The sequence below is a fragment of the Pocillopora damicornis genome, chromosome 2, assembly GCF_964200805.1.
Source record: "Pocillopora damicornis chromosome 2, jaPocDami1.2, whole genome shotgun sequence".
In the NCBI taxonomy this organism is placed as follows: Eukaryota; Metazoa; Cnidaria; class Anthozoa; order Scleractinia; family Pocilloporidae; genus Pocillopora; species Pocillopora damicornis.
In genome coordinates, this window is record NC_142671.1 from 23,414,026 (window position 1) to 23,435,287 (window position 21,262).

Consider the following 21,262-nt stretch of genomic DNA (forward strand, 5'->3'; position numbering starts at 1 on the left):
CAGATTAAGATTTCATATAACGTGATTATACCAAAAGCTACTAAAAACTTAGTAATGAGTTCAATATTGATTTTTCGACGTGATTTTTCGATTCAATAAACTTCTGATGTTAGGCCTTAGCATGCTCTCGTCGGATTACCAAATTTAACCCAAAAGCCTCGCTTTTGAGGTTCTAGTAACACTTACTTGGAAAGTTTTCCCAAAACACCTGTATCAAAACAATACCTTCATAAAGAAAGCAAAAAAAAAGGGGAAAAGATTCATGAAAATTCTAGTGCAAACGAGCCTTGAGTTGATCTTGCCGTGAAGGACGTCAGAAGTTAAGATTCACGGTATTTCACTGCGGCAAGATGCTAAACAAATGCCTCATTTACCATATCACTAATACAGTTCACGCTCTGCAGCTATGTTCAAGATGGTCAAGCACTAGGAATGAAACGAAAAACACAAATATTGAAGAAAAGTTCAAAACATTACAACTGCACCATGAGAAACTATATTTTTTTATGAAGAGCTCATAGCAAAATGAATAAAAAGGGTAAGTTTATACGAGTCTTTTACAATTAACTTAACTGAGTTTCCTTGTAAACTGATCCTAGATAATGTGCCTATTTTCGACCTTTACGCATGGTATGATACTATGCACGCAGGAAGTATATGCAAGGTTTGGACATTTTTGGAAATTTCCTGTACCGACTGTGAATATATGAAAGTCGTATATTTGTACTGCGGATAAAGACGTGAATATGAAAGCGATCTTCGCAGTATTGAACGCTTCTTGAGCAGTAATGAAATTGGCCACAGATTAGCCACGAATGAAAGGGTAAGTTTATGGACTTGATGATCAAAATAAAACTTCTCCCTCATTTTTATTCTTCTATCTTTCTAAACTAATATTTGGTTGCTTCCCTTATGCCGAGGATAACATCGCACGTGAAAGAAATCGACTGAAATATTCCGTTTTCAGCATTTAGGCAGGTCTAACAATAAGTTAAATTGGTTTTATCAACTGAGTTGAAAATTTAATTTGGCCACCATAGATAGTTTCTATGGTTTCTTCAACCTTAGAAACATTCTGTGGTGGCCAAACTAGTTGATAAGTCAAATTATTTTGTAATACCACCCCTCCCCCACCGACCCAAATTTTTGAAATAATAAATTTTAAGTGGCTTAACACAAAGCTACTGAAGCTGATTTCTATTGTGTCTTCGGATTGTAGAGCAGACATTTTTTCTTGTAACTGCTTCCGTTGAAGCTAAATGTTACCGCTTTCGGGAAAAGGTGCGAAATATTTTCTGGTTAGATTGACGCCCCTGTGATTAGTTCCTTTTAGATAGAAAATTATAGTTAGCGTTTCAGTTCAGAGAGACCCCGTGTGATCAAGATCGTTTTTGAATAGAAGACAAGTTAGACCGTAATCCTCGATAAAGTAATCAAGGCCCACGAACGTTAGTAAGGAATAACTTGTTATGTGGTCATGTTACCCAGCTCGTAGTCGTTACTCAAAGCCAAACTTATCGCTCGTTTTTTACCTTTCTTTTGGTTCTTTTAATTGCCATGTGCTCGTTTCCAAAATCGAGATTAATCTCATGCTATGATCACAATACTTAGGTGATTTTTTTTCGTAATGATTTCAGTTGACCGCTTCGATATAAGAAGGCCTCATGGAATAGGAAAAATAATAAAGAAAGGAAAGATTATATATTAGTTTGGTGTTCATGGCGTGCGCGTGTATCAACCCGGGAATCGAGTTTCTAGCTCTAGCTTGAAAAGGAACATTTACATTTCTTACAGCTTCGCTGTTATTTACACTGCTGAACTTTCGATTTCATCCAACGATTACAGTAACTTAGTAACCTGACATATGCCGTTGTCTCGCGCGGTTTTGTTACGCGCGATACTTCAAAGCTGTTCGGTGTTCCTTCGTTCTACTTATCTACTTTCAAACTCAGCATTAAAATAAAGGTTAGGTAAAGGCAAGAAGATTTCATTTTCAATGTGATTTACAAAATATGGCAAAGTACTTCTCCAATAAATCGAAGGCTAGTGCACTTAAGTCGTGGCAATATAAACAAGTGCTGATAAACTTCCACACGGTTGCATTGTGCTCTGCAGTTTTTTAATTCCCCGTGTTTTCAACACATTCCCAGAAATAAGAGATTAACTTTTGGGAAATTTCTATCTGTCTGAATGCTACCTCTTTGACCAGAAATGATGAAAAATCTGATTTTTGTTCTTAAAAATGGGGGTCGACTTATACACGAGTAAGTATGGTACTTCAGATATCGCGGGAACAGTTCAAATAGGTTGTTTGTTCAATTGAAATGCACTGGAAGCTTGTTCTCCACCAATACAAGAAGAAAAGAAGAAAAGGAAAACACTTCACACTGACAAACTCTTTAGAAGAAAGTGGTCTTGATAATACATAATTAACACAACTGTCATTTAATACTTGATCAAATGATCTAACAAGCCAGTTTGAAAGGATCTCTATTATATTACTATTTTGACTCATTATTAACATTCTAGTTTTTTAAAAAATTCCATTGCAAAAACAACAAGACTCATGTATGCATGTCATTTGCCCAAAAAAGGAGGTGACCAGCACTTTTATCATCAAAATCTCATAAAAGTTATTCTTTTAAATATTATTTACAATTACTTCATACAATGAGATGTAAAAAATGAAAAAAAAATCGGAGCTTGACATATTGAAGTAAGAAATGTAGAAAAAAATTTGACCCCTGACGCAAACTTTGTACTCAAATGATTATCTATCTTCAAAAGATATTGCTGACTGTTTCAAGATCCGTACTGAAAGAAGGATGTTGCTTGAATGAAAAAAAAGCACAGCAATTTCAAAGATGAGAACATTTTGGAAATTCTGAAAGAGTGGTCAGAATTCTGACGTTTTTTAAAGAGCATCTTAAGGGGTAGGGAATGGGTGCGGAGAGGCTGGAGGAGCTGGGTGGTTGAGGGGGGAGGTCAGGGGCTCAAATTTGCTGAAAAAGACCGTTGTTTCTCTCGGTTTAAGCCAGTAACTCTAAGAAAAGTTTTAAGTAGAAATTATGCTATCACATCAATTGGTTGAACATAATTATAACATAATAATTGTCATCAATTTTTGGTTGAACAATAGAGAAACAATTTTCTATGCAAAATTCACTCTCAGAATTCATTCAACTGATGCACAACACTCCTTTTTGACTTCGATTTGAAAAGTTATTATTGCGTGAGCACATGTAGTAGAAACATCCTTTGTTACTGAATTTCAACATAATGCCTCCAAATGATGCTGGGGCATTATTCAAAAGAACATCCATTTTGTTATTCTTGGTTTCCACAGACTCAGCAGCACATGTCTTACTCCGCAGACAGGTATAGTAACCTTTCAAATGAAACACACAACAAAATTGGAAATTGGATTTGTAATCAATTACTAGAAACATTAACCTTTCACCCCTAGGAGTGACTAGCATTTAATTTCCCCGAACAGTATCATCTCTGAGTCAAACATGAAGGTCTTGACAACAAAGAAAATGATTGCCAACTTAAGAAGTCCTTGATTGTTAAACAAATTCTCCTTGCCTGTGTATGGGAATTGAATGGAGAGCAGTATGGAGAATATGCATACTAAACTCAGGATGTGAAGGGTTAAACCCCACACTAAGGTATCTTTTTTCTGTATTGCTGTTGGTTGTAAAATTCCCATTTCAAAGTTACTGCTGGTAAGAGGATCAGACTACACATTAATTTTGTTTGCCCAATCTAACCAACTTTTCCCTCCAAACAATAAAAATCTGGGAATAATCTATGCATGTTTCTGTGTAAAACAGATGAATTCACCTAACCAAGAAGGAGTTAGAGAGCTTACTGCACAGCCAGCAGTTACAATTACTTTGAATTACTGACTAGGGTTTCCTTTTGTATCCCACCCTTCCGCATGACATGCCATATGAAAATGGACAAATATTGTACAAGACTGCCAATTTAAAAAATGATTAAACTGCCATACCTGCACTTGCCAAGCTGACAGCAATATCCTCTGGTTTGGGGTCTTTTAATTCAAGGCTGGACCAAACAGCTGTGGCCCCCTGAAACATTTTGGACATTTCAAATGGGAGGGGGTAGTTATCCAAGGAATTGCCAGTTTCTACAATGTTATTTCTGTCAGAGCCTGTGGAATAACAAATCAGAGAACATTTCACCTCCTCAGTTTTAAAATCATAACAAGTTCCTGACTGTCCTCAAAAAGAAGATATAGTATCAACTGTACATTTTATCTGTGAAGGCTGGTACCATCTCTAAGCCTGGTTCAGGTGTGTTTTCATACCTCGAATATTATCACTCACTATGCGCTACAAAAATGGGGTGCTGAATGACATTGGTTTTATTACTATCTTTCACCTTCAGTCAAATATCTGTTTTCCTTAATTTTTTCATGAATTTATATACAGAATGCAGAAGTTAAAAAAAAAACAAAAACAAAAACAAAAAAAAAACCCACTTACCACTCTTGCCTTCACCAGCATCCCCAGCTTGGCCATCACCAGCTGGACTATTGTTGTTATGTGAATTGGAGCCTACAAATGACAGCCACAAAAGAATTTATCCATGCTGAAGCCATCATGATGATAGAAGGATTTGTTAGCCACCTTTACAAAAACTGGTATTCATGTACAGTAACAACTGGCACAAAGATCTGTTTATGTTAGATGTTGAGAAAAAGTTTTTCTTACCTGTCCATTGAATGTGCACAACATCAGTTTCTTTTTTAATGTTCAGTTTGTTTGGGACAAAGTCATACTCAACAGCTGGATAAACCTCATAGGAAAAAAAAATTCAACAAGAAAATAATCAATTATCTGTCCCTCAACAATGAAGCAGTTGTCACGTTTGTACAAAATGGTTCACAATAAAACAGCAGAGCTGAAGTCTACAAACCCAAATTTTAGCTGGTAAAAATTCAATCTGACACAGATACAGTTACGTCAAAAGCTAAGAGGTTTTAAAAGTGGGTTATAGTCTATAATCTTCCACAACAAAGTACTCTCTATTGATGATAAATACCTGTACAATATTTCCTCTTTTCCCACGAATATTCAAATTATAGATATTCTTGTCAAGAGGCACAGCTTCTGTAAATCGTGGACTAAGTTGAATGATGTGGGACCTGTCCTGAAATGTTCTTCCATACTGTGCGGTATTTAAAGCAAGTTTTAGAGGTGATGTAGCACCAATGTCAACTGCAGGATTCTGCTGAATCAACCTGGTGAAAACATACAACATATTACAAACTTTGTGGTATAAATTTTAAAACTTGCCACTGCACCTTCAATTACCATGCAAACTATGAACTTTACTTTGCAGAAAAGAGTATGCTTAAGATGGCATTTCAGTCAGTTGAATAGTGTAATAATAATAATAATAATAATGGAAAATAAACAACAACAACAAAAACAAACCAACAAGGAATAGACCCCACTACTTACAACTCAAGATCACAACTCTTGTACAACCATCCATTTACAACATGACAAAGGAGTTAACCCATTACACCCTAACATGAGTATCCACATTCTCCATTCTATTCTCTACAGATATCTTTTAGTACTGACAAGGAGAATTCATTTGAATATCAGAGCATCTTAGCTCGGCAAGCACTTCCTTTATTCTCATGATCTTAATGAATGATTTAACAGTATTACAGTAAGGAGAATTTAGATGCTGGTCACTTTTAGGGTTTTAAAGGTTAAAATGCAGTTTTCACATTGTATAGTTTCACTGCAGTGGCAAGGATACTTACTTATTATTGTAAGTAGCATTAGTGTTCCAGCCATCATAGTCACTTGTTGATATGTTATATCTGAAAGAGATACGAAAAAACACTGCAGAAGGACAGTTAAGCAACAATTACTGTTACAATAACACTAATAAAAATACCATTTATATATTTCTATGGTGCAGATAAACATGACTTATGCATTTGATCAAATGAGCTTTACAACAAAAAAACCATCTTAAAAGTTAAAATTCATTATTAATAAGTAAAAATACATTCTATATCCTAGAAAAAAAAAACATTGTACTTAAATGCATATCCTACATCAGAAGCTCCAGTGTAGTAAAGAAAAATTGTCTTTAAACTTGAGATTTAAAATGGGCTTGAGTGCCTGCATTTCTGATTAATATTGGTAAGTAGTAGTTGGTGGTAAATGACATTTGATTACACCCCTCCCTCTGACACACATACACACACACACCCAGTGGAGGTTGCTATCATCCATGTCAAGTGGAGAGTTGTTTATCTGTCCCAATATTTAAGTACTGCAGTGCATGTAAACTGAATGGTCTGTTTTGTAATGACTCAAGTAGCCTAATTGGTCAACTTTTATCTGTCAGTAAGTTTAGGTTGTTGTATTCCATTTGTTTGTTATGTAAATGTTTTGAGTAATTGGCTTGTATGGTGCTGGTCCAAGGGCATAGCTAGGGGGGGTCCTGGGTTGCCTGTATCCTCCCTTTGTAAGTTCTTTTATTTGTAACATTAGGATAAACATGGCGTGGAGGTCAACATGACAATCTAGTGAGTATCCTCTATTTGACACAGTGTAACCCCCCTTTGAAAAATCCTGGCTACACCCCTTGTGTAGTAGTTGAGAAATAGTAACAGCTGCCTTCACTCCTACTAAGGCTGTTGAAATGCCAGTCACTGCTAGCAATAACATTCTTTTCCAAGGCTACTATTAACTGGGTGATTACACACTGCTGAATATTAACAGGTTTACCCATCTTTAATGTTACTCACCTTATCCTAAATACACATAATTGAGCTAAATCAGATGGAAAGCGTGGAATTGTCCAAGTAAAGTTTGGTGTCACCCCATCTGGAGTGTTACCAAGATGATTGTCCCTTGTCCAAGGAGCTTGACCACAGTGAGGTGCATCAAGTTTAACTAAACACCGAGGGTTATCAGAACCAAGAGGGATACCCCAAACATGTCCTGCATTTTTACATTTATCTTGATTGTTGTACTGTACAGAAGTTATATCCTCAAGATAGTTTGTAAACATCATCCATTTCCCTCCATTCTCAGTACAGTCCTTTTCATTGTTATGTTTTGACCATTGTTTGCGTACCTTCTCATCAGGTGCTAGGTAATACTCAACACACTCTCCTAACAATCAATCGATCAATCAGCCAATCAGTCAATTAGTTCATCATACGTTCAATGGATTCAACCCCTAATGCTAGGAAACCAATTGAAAGGAACATTGAAAACGCATCAGATGCTAACGACAAAACACTTTGTGAACATTTTGCAGTTCAAAATGATTTCAGACAACTTTGATTTGGATTTTTCTTTCTGTTAAAGAGACTATGGTTGATAGAAAATATCCTGAAAAAGGAAAATACATATTAATCACACTTGTCTGAAGTCACTTCAACCTGGCATTAATTTTGAAATGTAACATTTGCATTGGTACATCAAGTAAATTACAGGAGCTAATAACATTTTTGACCCTTTAACTCTCAAGATCTAATCATGAATTCTCCATACAATTTCCCATATGTTGTTTATCATTCTTGTTCTGAGAATTTGATATTTTCATCTTTGATATTTTTGTTTCTTCTTGTTACCTTTCTGTTTAGAAATGAATGGATATTGTACTGAGGAGAAATTCCCTTTCAGTCACTCCTGGAAGTAAAAGGGTTGAGAAGCACATTTACAGTATATGGTCAAGTACAGGTGCAGACCATGCAAGCAACTTACGACTGGTCACTTATTATAACAAAAAAAAAATCCAAAAAGTTACTGTATAATTTTTAATTCTAGAGCCTATAAATATTTACCTTTGGGTTCAACATTGAAGCTGTGCTTTTTGTAATATTCACACTGGGATGTATCACTTGTTAAAACTGCAATGTCTTTCCATTCTGTAGGATGCCAATAAGGATAATAATCTCTCTCCTCTGGGCACTCGTATCCTCGTCGTGTGCCTGTGGGATTCTGTCTGGTGTAGATACTCTCTTTACCAGCTAGCTTTTGATCAGCTGTGAACAAACCTGAGAAATTTATATATAGAGTTAGTGAGAATTTCTTATAAGAACAAATAATAGAGAATGATTCAACAAGATTTCAGCCTGTTTGGGACACTGTGACCCGGTGACAGCAATGCAGAGATCTAAACAACTCAGGTCTACAAAGCATTGAACCATGATCTTTAAATGAATTGTATATGACAGTGACATGGAGATATATTCATGGCATGGTCTTTCCTGTGTGCTATGCCCATTATAATCACATATTTTGGTTCCATTACCTTTGAGCTGTAGCTTACACTACAGCAAATTCAGTGCACCAGGTTAAATGAATATTAGATATCACATGAATATCATTTCATTATATTTGAGAAAATCTTCAAGGACCTAATTTTCCAAAACACAAATCTATAGACAAGCAAAGGAAATAAGAGCCAGTAGATGAATACTTATCATTGATTCATGTACATTAATTCTCTAGGTTTTGCCACTAAAATTAAAACATGTAAATCTGCAGTGTCAGAAAACTAAGGTCAACTAGAAAAACTCACCTCCATTGCGTTCCCTTCTTCTGCATTTATCATACCACTCCCATGACTCATGTAGTCCTCTGTTATTATCATTATCTCCATTTTTCCTTGATTCATACTCATTATGCTTTTCTGCATCTTTCTTTTTTGTAGCAGTGAACTTCGGTGTGTTTGTATTTATACCATTGCGTTTAGTATCATCATCAGGTTTGTCTGCTAACGGCTGACACATGTATTGCAAAACAACATTACTGTTCATCTTGTGAGGGTTTATGTCATTTCCCCCAGAGCCATGTTGATTGGTCCACTCAAATGTGAGAAATGATTTCCCTCCACTTTTGGGTCCACTCTTGGGTCCACTTTGGAAAAATTTCTGGAGAGAGAAAAACAGTTTACATGTAGGAACATTACTTAATATGAAGAATTATTGTGTGATAGAAATACTTTTCCCTTTATCTTCAAAACAACTCATAATAAAAATGAAAATGAGATCCTGAAATCCTGACAGGGGTTCAAAGATCTTCACATTTTCCCTGTACATATGATTAACTCTGACAATGCTCTACTTTAGAATCAAAAGAGAGCTTACCATATTATATTGGTCTTTAGCACTTGTCGCAGCTTTATCTGTCTTGTCTCCAACATTATATCCACCTCGATTATTATTCTGTGAAAAAAAAGTATTGTATGTAAACTGCCAGTAACAGTAATTCTACCTGGACATGATGCCAGTCCATCATAAGGCTGCCCCTAGCATTTCCTAGCAATTTCTTGGAACCTTTTGATACACCTGGGTGAAGAGAATTATTGTGTGAGTCCTTCCTAAAAACCCAATGTTCTGACTAGGTCCTGTGGCCTTTTTCTCAGAATCCTGATGGTTACTGATCCCAAAAACCAATCTTCTCTTTGCCATTTTTTGCCCAATAACAAGAGGTCAACAACTTCCAATTTCAAAGGAATAAAAATATTGGGAAATTAAGAAGAATAGACTAGTTTTTGGACTGAGGCAGGCAGTACTACTCCTTAGACTTAGAATTCAAGTTACAGCTCAGACTTGTAAAGTTAACATGACTGAGACCTTTCAGTTAAGAGTACTATATGGCACATTTTTTCTGGCACCACTTCAAATTCTGTTAAGTGTTAGAAAGAGGGGTTATTTCAAGAATTTCCCTTTAATTGTAGAGTAGTTTTAAATAATTGTCTTTTTTAGGATGCTTGGTCAAGTGTTTGTGGTGACCAGCCAAAAATTAATTGAACAATGCAAATGCTTCTTAAAAACAAGAGCTTCTTCCAATAATAGGCTCTTGTTCAACTTCCTCATGAAAGCAGTTAGCAAGTGACCCTGATAATAGTTATCAAAACAATATCCTGTAGCAAATAATTTGTGGAAAAGAGATGACCGCCTTGTCAACATGTGGGCATTTTGTTGATAAGAAACCGAATTCTCTTCACTTAGCTACGAGATAATAAATTGGAGCTAGTAAGGGGACTTACTTCTCAGATATCGACAGCTGGAGGGTTTAACTAAAAAACTAAATCACAATGCTGAATCTACCACTTCCAGCCAACCATAAAAATCTCAAAGTTTTTTCGAGAACGAAAGTGTTGACTCTCACCTATGTCGCCTTCAAAGTCCCTGGTAGGCTAACGCCTAATTATAACTTGATTCATTCATCACTTTCCCCGAAACAACTTTTCCGTTTTCTTATGAGCTCTCAATTTAGCAAAGAGTGTTAGCTCTACCATCTGACAAGTTTATCAAGTTGGAATACCATGACATAAAATCATCCACGCACATCACGGTAATTAAGTAGCTTTTGAGATGTACGCTTATTGTGGCTTTCCAAGGGCAACAGTCACTTGCTTAAACGCTATTCTTTACCTGAGAATCAAAGAGTCTGTTAGCATTTCTTCTCTGAGCCGATCTCTCGTTCAACCGATTATTGCTTCCACGGGGATTGTGCAAGTAGACGTCTCCATAACAGCGAGAAATAGCCAAGACAAGCACCGAAATATAGCAAAAATTCATCCTTCCTAAGGTTGGTGAGACCATCGATTAGAGTTGGTTGGACTAACTTGCCGTCTTCTCGCACAAAAAGAAAAGAGCAAAGCGATTTCGAAATAAGCTGCAGATGTTTCAACTTGCACCAGGCACAAGAAGTTAGCCTGTTATCATTACCATATTTGGTTATGAACCCTGGCTTCCGGGTGTCAAAAACGGAAAATGACGTCACTGACGAGATGGTCTATGTAGGTGACATCAGAGGTGGCTTTAGCTGTTTCCGGTTTCGTTGCTAAGTGGCTATTCATGGATGGTGCCGATTTTACGGAAGTGATTCTAGTCCCTGAACTTTGTCGGTAATTATCCATATGTTTGCGGCTTTATTTAAAATAAAAGTTCAAGCCAAGCACACGCCTACTGGATTATTCGAAACGATTTCAAGTGTTCGAGGTCACGCCACGGCCGTCGCGGGCCAATGTGAGCTCAACTCAAAATCATTATAGCCCGAGAATCAGGCGAGGATTAAAATGACTCTGAGGGACACCAAAGTATATTTTTGCTTAAGAACATAAACTTTATTATAAATATTATCACTTTGGAGTGCCGTTGATAAAAAGAAAAAAAAAATGACAACAAGCAGTCTGAACAATCACGCAAGCGTGAGGGAGGGCCAAAATACATTCCAGTCTGCCAGTCTCCTTTCCAGCCCGCAAAAAGTGCCACCATGCTCAACAAAGTGATAATGATATGGGCTTTGGGTATCTCGTGTTCGAAATTTTCATTAGCTTATATAAACTCTCGCTTTCTTTTTATCTACAGGTGGGGTCTACCACGGCGATAGAGAGTATGGGGTATAGGTCGTATCAATTAATTTTCTTCCCATTCAGATTACCATAAACATCCATGAACGAATTGTATGACGTGTAGCTCGTATGTCAAGCCAAGTTGCAGTTGAAGTTAAAATGTTTTGTTCTCAATTTAAACATATATTCTCAGATAAATATAGTGGAGATTCTTACCGCGTCCGTAACGAATACATGTGTTAATTCAGTGCAGTTTGGTCGACTAGGATTCCGATTCCCAACTTTGATACGTGGCAACCTCAAGCTCTGGGAATTATAAGAAACTGCAAATGGTTGACCGTAATTCTCTAAGAGTTTCGAAAAAATATCCATTTAAACATTCATCCAAAGTATACGAAAAGGTTTCAGCCTGCCAACTTTGCCCAAAAGTGCCCTATTCCCCTAGTAATCAATGTCTTGGCTCGAATAAAGACTAGGCTCTCCATGGTTGACCACACGTCCGTGTTCACTGGATTAACGATTGAAAGCCCTTCCCATGATGCTTTGTTTAATATATAGATTTAGCCAAGCCTAAAAGCGGAGCTAACCATCGTTATTATTAATGTTGTTATCATCATCTACAGGAAATTCTTTTTGCAGATCAAGTACTGTCCACAAAACTCACTAAAATCAAAACTGAGAAATTTCAACTTCCTTTCAAGAGTGAAATTTGTTTTATTTACCACACCTGAAACAAAAAAATATCAGAAAGATTTTGATAAAATTTTTTTCTTCAAATGTCTTACAACTTGTGATAAATTTAATTTATCAATAATATTAAATCTACAATAAACAAATGCTACAATAATTTACACCACTTGGAATGATGTAATTTTGGACAATATTTTTGGATATAATGCATGCTGTCCCATTACAATTGCTTCCATACAAGATAAAAATGAAATTTAAAAATGATTGTTTATCATAATCAAATAATTATTTGCTGCAGTCAAACAGGACATAGATCAAGCCACTCAATAAATTATAAAACTGCTAGACATGAATAGAAACGATTCATATCACCTCCAAATATTTTGCAAAATAATTCAGAAATCATCCTTAAAATGAGATGCAATAATCACCTGATCTCTTTAACCAGTAACCATTAACAATTATGTTTTATTAAGTGTACCAATGGAAGTGGCTATAATCTATGCCTAGGTTTAAGTTTAGAATAAGTTTAATTCAATGTCTAAATAAAAATTATCAATGTTTTCCTTTTGAAAATGTCAGCAAATAACAAATTTAATAAAATGGGATAAGGGAAATGCATAGTGTGAAAGCAGGCTTTCTCATTGGTTCTACCACATGTGCATTCTGCTGGCTTTAATGAGTCAGCTTGTTCACCAGCCTAAAATCACAGCACCAATAAAGAAGTTAAGGTTTCCAAGGTATTCTGCCATCTTTTTATGACTTCTTTATACACAAAACTGAGTCCTCCCCAAGAAGAGAACACAACTCCTGTAATCTTTGCTGCATCTTAGGAACTCCTGCAAGCTGGGATTCAAGTTTCTGTTTCTCTTCATTCAGTGTGAGTCTGGTGGCAGTGTTCAGTTCCTCCCAGCGCCATCCACCTTCTCCATCAAACTGTAGCAAATGTGTGTGAAATTTCCTGTAAGGAAAAAAAGAGGGGTCTTTGATGTGCTAATATGATGGGAAGTCCTGGGCTCTTAGAGCTATCATCCTATTCCCCTAATTTTTTCTGTATACACATACTTTTTGGCACATTTTTTCCTGTTTCCTGAACTAAAATGCATGAAATTGCAGATGAAAACAGAAACTCTCTAATTAAAAACAGTTTCAAAAGTGGAGTCTAAAGAAAGTACCATTCCATGTAAGTGTTTACTGAAGTCTTGCACATCAAGCTGTACATGTATGTGCATAGGCTGTAATTCAGATACTTTCAAGTGACTCCTCATGACCTACAACTTTATAGCCCTGCTTTTATGGGATGTGAACATCATAGTTAAAACAGTAACTGTATGAAAGGTTCTCATCAAACAATTTCCAGTAATTTACATTACATTTCAACAGAAAATGTTCTTAATTAAATACAAACCAGAGTGAAGGTCTGTGTGAGATGCTTAACAGACTTATGCCTTCATCTTTGGCAGCTTGGAAAATACTCCCTTCAACATCAATGCTCACAGCACTAGTACACTCATCAAGAAGAGCAAACTGTGGCCTGCAAATCAGCAGCAAATTTTATTGTTAAAATTATATCATTGGACTGGTCTAACCCTTCTAAACCTTTAACCCCAGTCCTGACCAAGATAGAATATATCGTTACCCTGTACAATATCAATACAGTATCTGGCATAAAAGTGACAAGAATAAAGAAAAATATCAATTAAGGGATTATTAGTTGATCTAAAACCAAGCTCTTAATTAAAACTAACATATCATAATAATTGAATGTCAGTCAGCGAGGAGAATTACTAAAATGAGATCTTGGGAGCAAAAGAGTTAAAGTCTCTGATGTCTGAGTGAGTCATGGTGATTAAACATTTTCTCTTGCAAATTTGCACACACTTTTGCCCATATCATTTTATTTCAGCAGCAAAAGCAGACCAATGAAGGCAAATTATATACAGTCAGGCAAGTGAAATGGAGTGATAATCAAATTAGCTTATGACAATCAGTGAATAACTCTTTTTATGTCAATTGAGCTAATTAAAATTAGAAGAGTTGGATGATAATTAGAACACACTTGTGATAGAAGAGACGTGCCATTCCCATTCTCTGTTTTTCTCCACCTGAGAACACATCCTTCCATTCCTTGATGGCATCCCACCCTTCAAAATATAACACAGCATACAAATAAATTACCAACAATAATGTACTAATTATGCATCACAGCTGACTATAAATATGTAATTAAGAGTATACAAAAGCTTAATCTCAAAGCCAGAAAGGAGAAGTCCATGTTAATGATCATACTTCCCTAATCCCCCCCTCCCCCCCCCCCACCCCTGTTAGGGAGATTGAGCACTAGTGGGGGTTTTGGAACACTTTAATTGGGATATTTCAAAATAATTTAAATATGGCAGCATACCTTACACATACATGTGTTAACTTGTAACCTGTTACTCCAGTGACTTAATTTCACAAAAGCAAGTTAAATTTCACAAACTTCAGGATTAAATAAGATGTCACGTCATTTTTAGGAATTCACAGATCATTTAAATTATGACTTTTCCTAGGGATAAAATATCAGACCTCCCTCTCTTTTGATGATGTACTGCAGGTGAACTGTGGTCAAAATAGTCTCTAAGTCATCATCAGTAATGCCATGGACATGCATGTCTTCAAAAGTGTGAGGGTAAATCACTTGATCACGAAGTGAACCAATAGGCATGTAGGGTCTAAAAACATAAGTAACAGTTTCAATTAATTACCATGTATAATTTATTTATTGCTTATTTGATCTTTACAGTTAACAGTATAGCAGGCATGAATATTTTATTTTAATGTTTAATAATACTGTCCCATGACAGTTACAGTACAATATACAGTACCAAATAGTTCTGTGTTTACCTGGAATAAATGATTCAAACCAGTCAGTTAACCCAAGACCCAAGTTGTTTGAAACATTATCAAGATAACTGAGGGTAAGAGTGTACTTTTCACTACTATTATTAACAACAGATTAATTTTTACTATTAGTAAATAGTTAATTGTTAAAAAGTGTAATTGACCCAAGAGAACTTGCATTTAACATCCCAATTTCAGTAGGTTCTGTCATTATTAACAAGTAAGTGTCAAAATCATTCTCTGGTAAACAAAATATTTACATGTTCTAGTGGGTCAATATGCCATAACTTAAAGGACAAAAAGCTGAAAAGAAAAAGATAAATTAAGCAGTCTAAAACCGAAAGCAGAGCTAAAAGTATTTTGTTATATAAATCAATATAGATTGTATAGTCGCACAGCCCACCTTTGTGGTATGTAGAACATGTGGCTTGGGGGAGGTTTTGCCAAGAATCCTTTGTAAACTGGCCACAGACCACCGAGAATACGAAATAATGAACTTTTACCACAACCATTTGGACCTGTGATCAACAGATGCATTCCTGGTTCCATCTGAGAAAATTAAGTTAAATCAAGAATGAACATAAAAAATTATAGTGGAATATCTGTTGATTGAAAGTGCAGTTACCAGTAGTAAGTATTTCATCTTCAAACACAACTTCGTGCCATACACTTACATGTACATGCAACTGATGATTATTAGTCATCAGCATAGTCAAAAATTAAACAATTTTTCTATTGTAATCAAGGCTATCAGCAGTCTAATTTGAGCATTTATTCCACAGAGTATTCATCATGCTTGTGATTGGACAGTCTTGAGCGACATGTCATGCCTGTACAACTCTAAACACCACCAATCATTAGTGTACAATGTTATTAATACAGACTTCATGTATTTCATGTATTGAACTCCTGGCCCTGGTTGTTTAAAGGGAGCTATCTACTAGATAAACTTCTATCCAATGGTTAGAGCAGTGCATTTTCTTTAGCTAACAGATCTGCTGGATAAAGATTTATCTGTCAAATTGCTGTCTAAACAACTAGACCTCACATTTTCAGACTGAATTTGACTCCACTTGGTTGTATAATCATTATCCACCATTACTTGATTCATTTCATAGCTCACCTCAAATGATAAACTTGACACAACCACATCGCCACATGGCGTGATAATAGCAACATCTTTCAGGACAATACTACCCTCTGTATCCACTACTTCACCACCAGGCATTTGATTTAAATCAACAACTTCACCATGTACCCCCACACTGGAATGCTCCTTTTCCTCAAGAAGAGAGTCCTCCACCTGTGTCAACTCTCGTGAGATCTGTCGTTCACAGTGCCCCTGTTGAACATCTTCAAAAACATCAAGCATCTCTGATACTCTGGCTGTGTAACCACTCAGCTCTATAATCTAACAGAATGCAGAAGACAAAAATATTGATTAAAATCTTAATTGGTGTTTCTGAAAAAAAAGAACAACCATTTAGCCAAGATTTACAAATTTAAGTGCTTTAAATTAGAATATAACAATATAGCAGCCAAATACTCAGAACTGTGTCATGAAAAACCCTTTACTATTATAGTTATTATTTGCCACTGACTGCTGAAGGGGGTCAGAATCCAAAAAAGTGGAAGACACATGCCTCAATTAAGGCTTAGTACAAGTACATTCTCAGCTTTTGAAACTACTTTCTTTTAATGTTTTGCAACAATATGCTTTCAGAAGCAGCAGATTAGTGCATACAGTGTGCGTCACCTAAATAATCGTTGCAAAACTCAATTAATGGTATGTCTGTTTGCAAACATACACTAATTAGTCATAAACAGTGTTTTAAGCATGTCCTGACAAACATTAATCAATCCTTTAGACAGGGAAACAACCAATAATTTTAAATACAGAAATTACAAATAAATATTTCATTAAATTGTATTTTCAATGCTCACCTCCTTGTAAGAAGACATGACCCTTTCTATGGCATCTGCAGCAGAAACCATCAGCGAGCGTGATGTTGTTACATGCTCAGTTCTTTCACTTACACCTTGATCTGCCGGCCCCAGTTGTTCTTTTTCAGTCCCTAAATAAAAAGAAACATTAAGTAGGGCATTACTTTTGCAGGGCTTTATAAAGAGCAGTAAAAATATTTTAGCCACACCCAAGAAAGGATATTGTAATTCTGAAATCTATACTTTGAAATAATTAAAAAAGGTCAACTTTAGGAATCTATAAAATTATCAGAACACCTCCAAAATTGTTGACTCTCTCAAAATGTTATCATAATAATTATAATAACTATATTCAATTAAACTTTTGCCAATTCCTCAAATTTTTAAATTTCTCAGCATAAAGATATTTTTCATTGCAAACTTTCATATGGTGTTGTACATTCAAAGAAATAGAGTAACTGCTCTTTGTTCTAGCAAAATGATGCAAATTGAGGGTGCAAATCTTTACAAAAATTTTCACACAAAATTTTGAGGAAACTTAACAATGTACAAAAACAAAAAAAAGTTCTTGCTTTCATTTTGCAAATTACTTTTGCACAATACTGTACAGTCATGTACCATACCAAACCTGCTTTAACAATACTGATTTTTGAAAATTAAGTTAACTCATTAAAAATATACCCTCCATACATGTAGACAAAATGTATACACTCAGTAATTTGGCTACATGTAGATTTGTCTTAAGATCTGAAGCACTTTTCACACCCAAAAAGGAACACAGTAAATAAAGAGAGTCACATGAGTAATGCACATTTGGTGAAAACTTTTGACATCAACCTTTTCCTGTCAATATGCTTGATCCAACCATGACAAGACCTGATGCACTCCACACATACTTCATTAAGAACTGTTCCAGCATGATGAACCACAAACGCTTGCTGAAGAGCAACTCCATTTGTTGTGCTAATGATTGAAAACTTTGTTTCAATAACGACAGTTCAACCTGTAAACAAAACAAAGTAGCTATAGTCACATAGACTCATCACTATGTTACCATCCTTAACCTTTTCCCCCCTAACATCAGTATGGAGATTCCTGATACTGCTCTCTGAACATTTCCTACAATGCTAACAAGGAGAATTTGTTCAACAATCAAGAGCTTCTTTTGTTGGCAATCCTTTCTGTCATTCTCATGAACTTAATGTGAGATTCTGGGGTGATGTTGTTAAAAGAAATTAGATGCTTGTCACTCTCTGGGTACGAAGGGGGGGGGGGGTAAGGGGGGAGAATGATCAACCAAACATACATTATTGGCAGAGACTCAGTGTGCACAGGCTGTTCATGTAAGATGGTCATAGCCCAAGAGAAATGTCTTATCAGACTCTTAGAATTGTGACAGCACTATCTAATTTCAAAGATGGTTTTCCCCATATTCAATACAATTGTCCTCCTTCAAACATATAGTTTACTGTTTTTTAACCTTGGATAGTGGTTGACCTTATTGTCTATTTCCTAAAGGTTTGGAAATTTATCACAAAAGTTTCTCCTTTAGATTCTTTTCTGTGTAGTGTAAATTACTAAGCAAAGGCAAAGATTGCTTGTGTCAAATAATCTGTGAGGAAAAATTAAGGGAATTGTTTGAAAATATATAATATTGGTATTGCTTAGATAGCTGTGCAACTACATTTATGTTGATCTGTCTTTTTTTAGCTCTTGAGACATCAACAGACATATGGTAGTCAAAATTAGAGTATCAGTATTATGCTCTTCTTAGAATGGGTTATTCAAGTTAAATAACAGGCATTGACCTTTCAAAGCACATAATTGCCTAATTTTCTGTGGTTTTTTATTTCTTTTTTTTTTATCATTTTGATTTTGTTTTGTTTTGCCCTTTGATTGTTGTTGTCTCTTTTTTTTAATTTTTATTCACTGAAAAGCTACCACTTCCTTTTCCTCCCGGCTTTTTACTCCTCGGTCACCGCCCCCTATCCACCCCCAATTAATTATTCATTAGTGCTCCAAGATAATTTATTATCAATACATGTACATACAATTCACCTACCTTGTGGCCACCATAAAAGGCTATTTCCTCAGCATTTGTAATCACTCTAGAGTGAAGGAATCTAAGCTGACCCCTCCGCTGTGACTCTTCGGCGACAATCTTGCCGAACCTGGGACTTAACTTTCTTAAAATCTCCGCAGTAAGATAAATCACCACAGCAGCTATGGTGACTGGTACCTTCCACGAAGTTCCTCTCTTTCTGGCCATTCCATCCAAGGTCCAACAAATAACAAAAATATCTAGGCAAGGTTTGGTGAGATGAGAGTAAAGATGAGCGACTGAACTGCAAAACATGCGTATATCTTCTGTTAAACACTCGTCTGCATTTGCTAGTCGCCCGTCCAAGTTCCCAACACGATAGTAGGTTTGGTTAGAGAAATAATTATCGTAAGCGTAATTCACCAACTCTGTTCGGAAGGCTAGCGAAAGTTTGCTCTCCAGATATCGAATCATGCTGTTAATGAAAGTTGCTGGAATGGCAACGCCAATCCAATTAGTCAATAACAAAACAAACTTGAAGACATTTTTCTGGACTACCGATCTTATTATTCGACCGTCGAGAGTCGCCACGTAGATCGATAGAAAAGTCCTGACAAAAAGGCAAACTGAATGAAGCAACAACAATCCAACTTGTTTCGTCCAAATTCCAGGGAAAAGAATCTTCAATAGCCTCCACGCTTGTAAAATGAATGTAGAGTCCAAAGCTGCGGTCCTCTGGTTTACTTTTGATCCTGAACTCGACTCTACTATGGCCAATCTCGCTTTTCTTCCATGTTGTAGTTTATTCAAGATCCTTCGTCCCACAGAAGGTCCATATTTCTTAAGAATGTAAAGGCTAGCGACAGCCAGAGCAGTAGCTCCCGTAATTTCTAAGCGTCTTTTTGAAAAAGTAACCATATTTTCATAGCTATCCACGCAAGTAGTAGTACCACCTGCTTAAGATATCGTGCGTGGTCGCGGCCATAACTCTCTATAATCTAGTACCCAGGGCCTTGATAGAAACGCGGCTAGTACAGCGATTGGAAGTACTTTATACGTTTGAGGGATTCCATCCTATATCATTCACAGAAACTGTTACGTTGTAATATGTTTGTAATAATCGCCATAAAATGTTGTAACAATCGCGGCAAAATGTAATCAAATGTTTTAACGCAAGATGTGATAACTTTTCTGACGCAAAATGTAATAGCTCTCGAAGCAACTCAGCTATGTTACCCGTAGATTAAGTTTGAGAAATGTCAGACTGTTACATGAATCGACCATGAGCTTTTCAGAGTTTTTGCCAGATTCTTAAAGGTAGCTAATTTATTAATTCAATTTATTTTAAATCTCAACCAGTGAGCGGCACTTTGCGAACTGTAGTCGTGGCTAATCTGTGGCCCCAAACAACGTGCTCACGGTATACATGAAATGTCCAAAAAAAATGTCCAAACCTTGCATATACTTCCTGCATGCACTGTATCATACCATGCGTAAAGGTAAAAAATAGGCACTTTATCTAGGATCAGTTTCCAAGCAAACTCATTTACGTTAATTGTAAAAGATTCGTAAAAACTTACCCTTTTATTCATTTTGCTATGAGCTCTTCAGAAAAGAATAAAGTTTCTCATGGTGCAGTTGTAATTTTTTGAACTTTTCTTCAATATTCGTGTTTTTCATTTCAGTCCTAGTGTTTGACTGTCTTGACCATGCCATTATTGGAAGACACATGCATACAAAAGAGCGGCTCAGATCGATGAAACAAAATCACTGAGTTTATGGCAACAAGTAAGGTTTTCCCGAAATAATCGGCTCTTTTAAAACTCTTGAAGTGGTCAAAAGCGCTACGCTCCTAATTGACTCTGATTATTAGAAACCGCTTCAAAAATGTGTGGTATGAAGGTGAGATTAGAGAGCCGCAGAGCGTGAACTGTATCAGTGATATAGTAGATGAGGCATTTGTTTAGCATCTTGCCGCAGTGAAATACCAATGTTAACTTTTGACGTCCGTCACGGCAAGATCAACTCAAGGCTCGTTTGCACTAGAATTTTCATGAATCTTTGCCCTTTTTTGTTTTCTTTATGTAGGTATTCTTTGAATACAGGTATTTAGGGAAAACTTTCCAAGTAAATGTTACCAGAACCTCAAAAGCGAGGCTTTGGGGTTAAATTTGAATCCGACAAGAGCATGCATAAGGCCTTTCAATATAAACCTTGGCTAATATCAGAAGTTTATTGAATCGAAAAATCACGTAAAAAAATCAATATTGAACTCGCTACTAAGTTTTTAGCAGCTTTTGGTAAAATAACGTTTTAGGAAATCTTTAC

The 21,262-nt window shown here is 36.1% G+C and overlaps 2 protein-coding genes across 4 annotated transcripts; both read right to left on the minus strand.

The window, feature by feature from the left end:
- Positions 1 to 2,429: 2,429 nt before the first annotated feature.
- Positions 2,430 to 10,769, minus strand: LOC113681330 (protein DD3-3). Of its 3 annotated transcripts, none has more exons than XM_027198770.2 (11): positions 10,454 to 10,769; positions 9,161 to 9,238; positions 8,593 to 8,944; positions 7,853 to 8,065; positions 6,806 to 7,175; positions 5,807 to 5,866; positions 5,071 to 5,269; positions 4,740 to 4,824; positions 4,512 to 4,583; positions 4,016 to 4,177; positions 2,430 to 3,388 (listed from the first exon to the last, which is right to left on the minus strand). In XM_027198770.2, the coding sequence occupies exons 1-11, from the start codon at positions 10,622 to 10,624 to the stop codon at positions 3,180 to 3,182; spliced, it is 1,971 nt and encodes a 656-aa protein (XP_027054571.2). In that variant the 5' UTR covers positions 10,625 to 10,769; the 3' UTR covers positions 2,430 to 3,179. The 3 variants fall into 3 exon arrangements, with proteins under 3 accessions (XP_027054571.2, XP_089051289.1, XP_089051290.1); XM_089195163.1 differs by lacking the exon at positions 9,161 to 9,238 and adding an exon at positions 9,288 to 9,361 and having other exon boundaries at positions 10,454 to 10,726; XM_089195164.1 differs by having other exon boundaries at positions 9,161 to 9,361; positions 10,454 to 10,705.
- A 1,301-nt stretch (positions 10,770 to 12,070) lies between these two features.
- On the minus strand, positions 12,071 to 20,775 carry LOC113680347 (ATP-binding cassette sub-family D member 2). Its single transcript, XM_027197714.2, has 9 exons — positions 18,956 to 20,775; positions 17,731 to 17,896; positions 16,894 to 17,024; positions 16,073 to 16,360; positions 15,353 to 15,498; positions 14,635 to 14,780; positions 14,126 to 14,210; positions 13,475 to 13,600; positions 12,071 to 13,027 (listed from the first exon to the last, which is right to left on the minus strand). The coding sequence occupies exons 1-9, from the start codon at positions 19,850 to 19,852 to the stop codon at positions 12,823 to 12,825; spliced, it is 2,190 nt and encodes a 729-aa protein (XP_027053515.2). The 5' UTR covers positions 19,853 to 20,775; the 3' UTR covers positions 12,071 to 12,822.
- Between the last annotated feature and the right edge of the window lie 487 nt (positions 20,776 to 21,262).

Coding starts and splice junctions, on each gene's coding strand:
- LOC113681330 (XM_027198770.2), bottom strand. CDS start 10,624: ATGGTCTCACCAACCTTAGGAAGGATGAATTTTTGCTATATTTCGGTG. Junction 9,239..10,453: donor ACAGACTCTTTGATTCTCAG/GTAAAGAATAGC, acceptor TTTTTTTCACAG/AATAATAATCGAGGTGGATA. Junction 5,270..5,806: donor AATGCTACTTACAATAATAA/GTAAGTATCCTT, acceptor TGTTTTCACCAG/GTTGATTCAGCAGAATCCTG.
- LOC113680347 (XM_027197714.2), bottom strand. CDS start 19,852: ATGGTTACTTTTTCAAAAAGACGCTTAGAAATTACGGGAGCTACTGCT. Junction 17,897..18,955: donor CCTTTTATGGTGGCCACAAG/GTAGGTGAATTG, acceptor TTTTGTTTACAG/GTTGAACTGTCGTTATTGAA. Junction 13,601..14,125: donor GCACGTCTCTTCTATCACAA/GTGTGTTCTAAT, acceptor GCTGATTTGCAG/GCCACAGTTTGCTCTTCTTG.